Raw genomic sequence first — 9,330 nt, 5'->3', positions numbered from 1 at the left:
TACACCTGTGCAATAATCATGCTGTTTAATCAGCATATGTCACACCAGCCATGTGGACGGATTATTTTGGCAAACGTGAAGCACAAATTTGTGAACAAACTTTAAGGAAAATGAACCTTTTGTCGGTAACAGAAGAAGTTTTACATTGTTTCCTTCAAATAATGAAAATGGGTGTGAACACACAAATGTTGTAAGTGTTTATGTTTTTGTTGAACATATTGTCAAAAGCGTAAAAGGGCAATTTACACAGTTACACAAATAATTTGTTTGCAAGTTAAAAGCTATACTTTAGCGTGGTTTTTGTTTCAGTGACTTTTATTCTCTCTCATATTCAACTTTTTGGTTGTTATGTAGGAAGTAATTGGTCAAGATGCAAGCATCAGTTTTTTGTATACTTACTCATTTTGACATATTATTCAATCTGAAAAAAAAAAAAAAATCCAAAATAAATAAAAAAAAATCCCAAAACAAATGTGATATACTGTATTTTCAGGTCATTCTTTCAGCTTTAATTTACAGATTTTTTTTTTTTTTTTTTTATCAAAATGAGCTTGTACTTGTATGTATGCATTTATACAAACATACCATGTGATCTACACTTGACCTAAGCTTTAAAAGCAACGTCCACTCATACAAATAAGACATTACTAACTCTGGTGAGAAATGTCTGTGTGCTGCAGCAAGCAGGTCATTCCCTTGTCAAACCTCCCCATAAGCTCCTCCCCAGTCCAATGAGTTTTGCAGTTTTTCAGCCTTCAGGACAGTAAGAAAAGCCAGACATGACCGAGGTAGAAGGACCAGGCACTGTTACCCTCACAGAGTCCAGACATCTTGAGGTTTGATGGCATATTTTGGTCTTCAGTTCTCATGATGCTCAACAGTGAGGACAGATAGCTCCTTAGTCTACCGTGACTTTCACGCTCAGTCTGTTGTTTCTTAATTTTTTCCCTCCTTTTTGTTTAACTGTCGGGAGGTGATTGCGGTACTGCTACTACATTTCCGCTGGGATAGCATCTCTGTTTCCGTGCTCTGCTCTGAACCACCTCCTCCATGCTGACGGAGCCGTGTGGAGCCATGGGCTCAGACATTCAAGAGCTCACCCTTCTACCTCCGGCGCCTCCCGTGCACACCTTAGCTGGCAGCGGCGGAGGTTGTGGTATGTCTGTGGGCAGTGGCCAGTGGACTAATCTGCTGGACCTCCACCCTGGCTCTCCGTACAGCTCCCTGCCCAGCCACCACTCCCTCATCAAACAAGAACCAGGCTGGGGGATCTCTGACGCCGTCGAGGACCCTCACTGTGGGCTTGGGGCCTTCACTGTGCACTTCTCTGGACAGTTTACAGGCTCGGGTCCCTGTCGGGTCGGAGCATTTGGAGAGGCAACTGCAGGACAACCCACAGTGTTCCCCGGGGGGACCTACCTGCCCGGCTGCCTGGACAGTCCCCCAGCACCCAGGAACCAAAGTAAGCACCCTCAGTACTCCACCCAGCTCACCTCCTCTCTGTCGACTCCCCCCTTCACATCATCTGAAAACCACAAGAAGCCGTTTGTTTTCACGCTGATCAGCAATATTCCGGGCAGGGTTATCAGAATGAGAGCTGTTTTTCCACATGCACTATCTTTAGTTTCACAGTGCATATTCTCTACATTTTCTTTTCATGTGTGTGGTTGGTTATACGTGCACACTGTTGTGTCTGAGCAGGATGTTATGTGCTGGACCAGGTCATTCTGTCCCATGTCAGGAAAAGACCCGACAGTTTTCTCACAGCGATCTGGCAGAGATCTCCAACACTTCCTCTCCACTCATGTTTACAACAGATTGGGCAGAAATGAATTTTTACTCACCGGGAGAATTAACACATGTATTGTTAATTCAGGACTGATCACAGATTCATTCACGATTTCATCTGGTTCAATGTGTAAAATATCTTTTTATCCCCTCTTAAAATATGATGTGCTTAATCTTGCACTTTATATTGTGAAATGGTAGATCTCATGTACATTCATCAAAATCTCAGGTTCTATGAAGTTGAAATAACATTTGAAAATAAATACATTAATAATAATAATAATAATAATAATAATAATAATAATAATAATAATAATAATAGTTCATGCAGCGCAAACCTCTGCCAACACTAGTTTTCAATTCCACAAATTTTACTTTGGAAAAAGTTAGAAGTGGCTTTTTATAAGCAAAAATGTAATATAAAATAGGGATCAAAAGGGTTTTTCAATATTAATATCAAATATCCGCTAAATCCGCAATACGGATCATATGCGGATCAAACTTAGTTTGTTACTGTGAATAATGAAAATCTAACAAAGTGAAACTGAAAGAAAACTTTGCCTTGGAGAGACACAATTAACCACAAAGGCACTTCTGGATTGAAGAAATCCTGAAATAAATTTTTTGGCGTCGTCAGGCAGAACGTTTTGGGTATTTTAATTCTCATTCTGTCTTTAATGCTTTGTTATAACTGATATGATTTTTCTACTTTAACTGCTGCAACTGGGTGTGTCAGTAACGCCTTCATTACTCAGAGGTCAGCCTGCAAGTGTGTGTTGACGTGGGTTCATCGGCAGTACACGGAGAGTCATGTTTGGGAAATGTAAGTGATAAAATGCTCAGCATAGTGTTCTGACCGTGAGGGCAGATGAGCCATTTTTCTCCAGAATGTTTCAACACCAGCCTTAACCAGCCTCATGATATAAGAGCCTGTGAACTACTGACATCATGGTTTTCATATAGCTATTACTAATACCCACCTGGCTGTTTTTCAGCGGATGTGAATTAATCATTTGTCACAAGTGGGAAGCACAGTTTGTGTCAGTATAGTCTTCATTTTTGTCTGGAGTGAATAGGAACCCTTCAAAGGTTATAGTTCAAATAACACACTTTTGCCCCTTTGGAAAAACCTCCAAAACAGACACACATCTTCACCTCTACCTGAGATAATTACATGCCAGTATAGAAAGTCTACATACCTTTCAGTTTTTATTTTTAAGTTTTTAAATTTTAATTTGTTTATGTCAATAAATTGCAAATTTGGTGAAAATCCGTGGAGTAGTTTTGACATAATCCTGCTAACAGACAAATAAATAAATAAATACCATGATTTTATTACGTCCCTGGCGTGACGTAATAAATAAATAAATAAATAAATCAGGCTTTTACATATTAAAATTTCTAAAATGATCCCCTTTAAACTCATACCAAAATTTAGGCATCTCTATATTAAAGTTTATAAAACTGTTTTTGATATAACCTTAAAGGAATAATTTTTAAAAAATTAATATATTAAATTGATTTTTTCTTTCATTTTTAGAAATGTTAAGAAATTTAAAAAAGGTAAAAGCGAAATTGTGCGTAGAGTCTCGATATCTACAGTATTCTGATAGCGCTTTTAGTTACAAAGTTTGTAATTCATACTTCCCATACTTCAGCACGTTTGACAATAGTTCTCCTCAATCCATCTGTAGTGTGTTTGCCAAATTTCTTTTTCCACCTGCCATAAATACTGCAACCACAAGGCCAACGGTAGACAGTTGGCGGGGTGGTGGAAGGAATATGTTACTGTGTTACAAGGAAAAAGGATTTTGTGGCGTGATGGATGTCTCTCTGTGGTCACCCTGCTAGTGATGATGAGCTACTGCCAGGGGATTCAGATAAAGTCAGCAGACCCCGAAGACTTCAGAATGCTACACTCATTTGTCAGACGGTAATCTAACGACTCTACCAGATCAAAAACAACATTTTAACTTCGCCCTGCTCTTCTTTATTTGCTATCTCTAAGGTTATGGAGCACTCACTTTGGACAACAACCCCACTTACGGACACACGCCATCTCATCTCAGTCCTCAGCTGTCCAGCCTGTCCTTCAAACACGAGGACTCAGTGTCCCCACCCAACAGCATGGGTAACTATCAGCACATATTCCCACTGACTGACCGGAAAGTCACGCAAAGGTTACAGTGGTGGGAACAGCTCATCTAAAAGTTAGCTTCATTAACCACAAATCCGCCCTTTCTCAAACAGCGGTCCACAGACCGCCGCTACTGGGCCGTGAGAATATTGGTAAAATACCATATTTTAAATTAATGTCATAATTAATAGCAAATCGTTCTCAAACTGCTGAAAAACAGAGACTCCAAAGTCTAATAGATAGAAGCATGTATGTATTATTTTCATTATTAACTCAAATCGTATTTAAATGACTATTGTTTTGTTTATTTTGTGAGTTAGGTGAGGTGCAAGATTTTTTCATTGGTCAAGTGGCTCTTGGACTGAAAACGTTTGAGAACCACTGCACTAATCCAAAAACATTAAACCGACAAACTGCTAAAACATTTGTTGGAAGCTATAGATAATCAATTGCTTTTTAAGTAGGAATTAGCTTTGGATTTTATTTTATTTTTTTCTTTGTTTTTTGTTTTTGTTTTTTTGTTAGCTAGAAAAACAGACCTAAAGAGGTGAAATTTTAATATGTTTAAGCATAAACACGGCGGTTCCTAAAACAGTTCAGTCTGCCAAAATCAGACTATGATGAAAATGTAGCCTACATAAATAATTAAATGAACAAATTACGTTAAACAGTAGTTTCCATACATATAGTTAATTCATAACACAGAAAGTATTAAACAAACACGAATGATTAAGAAATAAAAATACATGTAGAAAATAATTTTAATTATCAAATCCATGTATTTACTCAGGTTTGACCTCCATCTCCTGAAGGCGATGCTTGTTGCTTTTGCACGATATGTCAATTTCACTTACTGGATTAGTGGATTAGTGTAACCTCCAACAGGAATAAACATATACGATGTTACCATTTACAGACACTTTGGTTCATTAAACTTTATTTTAATAAAAATGTTAGCTGACTTGAACCTAGGGGAACGAAATTTAATGCTAATGGTCTACAGAGTTAGCTGAAAAGCTAATCTGTTAACATAGGATTTAACTTCACTAATTAGCTGCTAGCTGATTAGCTGAATGCAGCATGGGGATATCATGGTTAGCACTGTTGCCTCACAGAAAGAAGGTTGTGGGCTCGATTCCCACCTGTGGTCGATAGATAGATAGATGTATTTTATAACTTAAAAACAGGAGCGATGCTAACCCGTTAGCATGTCTATGGCATTTTCAATGTTAAAGTTAGCATTAAGCAATTGCAGATGTCATCACGTTCGGGTGCATTTGTTTTCTGTATAATAAGCGTTTGTTGTCATAAAAGAGTCAAATGTATTACAAATTCTAATATTTTTTAAATTTATTTTTGTTTATATATTAATACTCTAATGATTAGTTATTATATACAATTTTAGAGAAAGAGACAAAAAGAACCTGAACAGAAACACAACAGAAAATATAAAACCAACTAACAATGAACATACATAAATACATACATACAGAAATAAATAAGTGTTTCCTGTGAACACCTAGTGTCTCTTACACCTCCATTTCATCCCTGTCTTATTTAAGTTTAATGACAATTTGTTTCGGTCAAACCATATTTTCAATGTGTTAATTTCCGTGATTTCCTCCAGAACTATCTGCCAAACTAGAAAACTGCAGCATCCTAGTAAGAACAGAATACTACTGGAATGAATCTGAATGAGGAAAGTTGGATTTTTTTCTCACTAAATGGATGCTGCTCTCACTCCAGTTTATCGTCTGGAATAGCCCCAGATTGCATTTCAGAGCTTCTAGAATTCAAACATTTTCGTGCAGGTGGTGTTGGGGGTAATTTTTAGGTTTCAGCTTTTTTTGTTTTTCACCACTTTCATCCCTGAATATGTGAAATCATGAGTCACTTTTGTGCAGATTAAAGTCACTAACTGGGACTCCTGTGTTGTGAGAAAGAAACGAGAATCATCCTCCGTTCTGTTCACACAACTCCAAACGCTGCACGGCTCTCTGACAAGTCAAGTTAGAACGATAGAGTCCAGTCGGAATTAATAACTTCAAAGCGAAACACTGTTTTGTTTATTTTTATTTATGTCCAGAGATCAAGGATACAGTGACCAATTTCATATTTATTTACTTTAAGACTCAATGAAATACATAGAAAACCTGTAAAGCCTACTTTTAGTACAAAATTCACAAGAGGTATCGATAAGGGAATCGATAAGGAATCGGATCGATAAGCAGAATCGATAATGGCATCAATATCGATAAAATCTTATCAATACCCATCCCTACCATGACTGTATACATCTCAAGATACCGGCTGTTCGCCTGTCATCTGTCTGTCATCTGTCTGTCATCTGTCTGTCTGCATGCACGTACAGTGAGCAGCACATGTGATCACCACTTCACCTCACTTTCCAGGCATATGGTTAACAACTCTGGAAATAACTTGGGGAAGCAGCTTTATGTGACTCTGCTGGAATGTCAAAAACTGTCTGGGGACCAATATACTATATGAACCTGAACAGGACCACTGTTTCTGATAGACCTTCTTTGAAAATAACAGCCGTGCTCCCGTGTAGAAACTTACACTAGCGCAGACCTCTTTTAAAAAGCAAGCAAACTGATCATCTTTAATTTATTCATTTATGTAAGTGCACTTACAGGAGAACATTTCAGAAATATTTTCACCTTTTTTATAAAGTATGTTAGTTGTCCAGTTATGCACATGCTTAAGAAAGTTATCCTCACTTTAAGTCCAGAAGCACTCAGAGTGCATATGGGGTCTGTGGAGCCAGCGACTCAAGGAACTGCAAGGTTTGGCACTTCTGTGCTGGCTTCATTTCTGAGAAGCACCAGAGGTTCCACTTGACATTTTGGTAATCCTCTCAGCAAGCACTTGGGGACAAAATCCCTTTAAGCACATGGGTGGGAGGAGGACGCCAATAATTTATAATGTGTAAACAGTACCTCACTCCTCCATATATGGCAGCACGATGATCCAACTACTAATCACATTTTTACCACTAGAAGGCACTAAAGCACACCTAAGTCAAAGCATGTGGGCCAAGTCTGTAAGAATCGACTGGTGTCACCCCCTGCTACACTTTAATTTATCCTTTACTTATCCAGGTTAGTCCCATTGAGATCAAGATCTCTTTTACAAGGGAGACCTGGACAGTTATAAAGTTTCCAATTCACCTAACCTGCATGTCTGTGGATGTGTGAGGAAACCGGCGCACCCAGAGGAAACCCACGCAATCATGGGGAGAACATGCAAACTGCACACAGAAAGGCCAACAGTGGGAATTGATCCCATGACCTTCTTGCAGTGAGGCAACAGTGCTAACCACTAAGCCAGTGTTCTGCATCTACCACACCACTGAAATGCCTTGGATCCTGGATGGAAACCACACAGGCAGACAACCAGGCCAAGTCTCAAACAGTCACTCACTCATCTTCAACCACTTATCTAGGATTGGGTCATGGAAGTCTCAAGCAGTCTTTTATTTATTTATTTATTTATTTATTTTTGGCAGCACGGTGGATTAGTACAACCCCTGGCAATAATTATGGAATCACCGGCCTCCGAGGATGTTCATTCAGTTGTTTAATTTTGTAGAAAAAAAGCAGATCACAGACATGACACAAAACTAAAGTCATTTCAAATGGCAACTTTCTCGCTTTAAGAAACACTAAGAAATCAGGAAAAATAATTGTGGCAGTCAGTAACGGTTACTTTTTTAGACCAAGCAGAGGAAAAAAAATATGGACTCACTCAATTCTGAGGAATAAATTATGGAATCACCCTGTAAATTTTCATCCCCAAAACTAACACCTGCATCAAATCAGATCTGCTCGTTAGTCTGCATCTAAAAAGGAGTGATCACATCTTGGAGAGCTGTTGCACCAAGTGGACTGACATGAATCATGGCTCCAACACGAGAGATGTCAACTGAAACAAAGGAGAGGATTATCAAACTCTTAAAAGAGGGTAAATCATCACGCAATGTTGCAAAAGATGTTGGTTGTTCACAGTCAGCTGTGTCTAAACTCTGGACCAAATACAAACAACATGGGAAGGTTGTTAAAGGCAAACATACTGGTAGACCAAGGAAGACATCAAAGCGTCAAGACAGAAAACTTAAAGCAATATGTCTCAAAAATCGAAAATGCACAACAAAACAAATGAGGAACGAATGGGAGGAAACTGGAGTCAACATCTGTGACCGAACTGTAAGAAACCGCCTAAAGGAAATGGGATTTACATACAGAAAAGCTAAACGAAAGCCATCATTAACACCTAAACAGAAAAATACAAGGTTACAATGGGCTAAGGAAAAGCAATCGTGGACTGTGGATGACTGGATGAAAGTCATATTCAGTGATGAATCTTTAGCTTTTCCTTGACTTGATCAGGCCAAACACTCAGCAAAAACTATTATACTCTATTATAAAAACTAAACTCTATTATATTTAGCCTTGTTTAAAAAAAAAAATCTTCAATTTATTTTAATAATGAAGGGTTGACTAGTGTAGTCAGTCGAGTAGGTTTCTCACAAACAGAAGGACTGTGAGTTTGATCCCTGATGACTGTTGAAGTCTCCTTCAGACAGAGCCCCTGAATTGTTTAGCCTTGTGGCACAATGACCCTATCAATCCCAAACAACATAAGGTTAAAAAGAGTTAAAAAAAAAAAAAAAAAATATATATATATATATATATATATATATATATATATATATATATATATATATATATATATATATATATATATATATATATTGAAGAGTCAGGCTTATGAAAACTCACTGCTTTAACAGATCAAATTTACACACATTTGTCAGTCATGTTCAGTTTAATACATATGTTTCTTCGGCTGCTCCCTTGCTTTCACTCAGGGTCACCACAGCAAATCCGAGGTGGGTCTGCATATTGAATTGGCACAGGTTTTATGCTGGATGCCCTTCCTGACGCAACTCCACATTATATGGAGAAATGTGGCAGGGATGGGGTTTGAGCCAGGTCACCAAGTGCACTAACCACTTGGTCATCACCCTATGATGTGGTTGCTAAAGAAGCCTGACGCCTTATTTCTTTTAATATTCAATATTTCTTTTACTTTTTCAATTGTGCTTTTTAATCTTTTAATTCATTTTAATTTGTTTTTGGCTTGTTTTGTGTGTTGTGCTTTGGGGCAACGCTGTCGTGAGTTGGCGCTCTACAAATTGAATAAATTGAAATTGATGGCCTTCAATTAAATCTTGGACTCCCCCAAAAGAGGTTAAACAACAGTTATGGGTGGGGGGATGTCAAAAATATTTACATATACTTCATACTTTTAATTGTGTCAAGTGTCTACAAATAAATTGTTGTGTGGGCCGCTGAAGAGGAGGTACTGCTGGCCCACCACCA

At 38.1% G+C, this 9,330-nt stretch overlaps 1 protein-coding gene across 1 annotated transcript in view; it reads left to right on the top strand.

Moving 5' to 3' along the window:
- Nucleotides 1-727: 727 nt before the first annotated feature.
- Nucleotides 728-9,330, top strand: part of wt1b (WT1 transcription factor b) — a 34,834-nt gene continuing 26,231 nt past the window's right edge. The window contains exons 1-2 of the mRNA XM_034161540.1: nucleotides 728-1,462; nucleotides 3,797-3,919. Of these exons, the coding sequence (XP_034017431.1) occupies nucleotides 1,051-1,462; nucleotides 3,797-3,919 (535 nt within the window). The 5' untranslated portion in view covers nucleotides 728-1,050. The remainder of the gene's footprint in view (nucleotides 1,463-3,796; nucleotides 3,920-9,330) is intronic.

The sequence above is a fragment of the Thalassophryne amazonica genome, chromosome 2, assembly GCF_902500255.1.
Source record: "Thalassophryne amazonica chromosome 2, fThaAma1.1, whole genome shotgun sequence".
Taxonomy (NCBI): Eukaryota; Metazoa; Chordata; class Actinopteri; order Batrachoidiformes; family Batrachoididae; genus Thalassophryne; species Thalassophryne amazonica.
The sequence above is the reverse complement of the archived record's forward strand: the minus strand, read 5'-3'. Positions and strand labels throughout refer to the sequence as shown.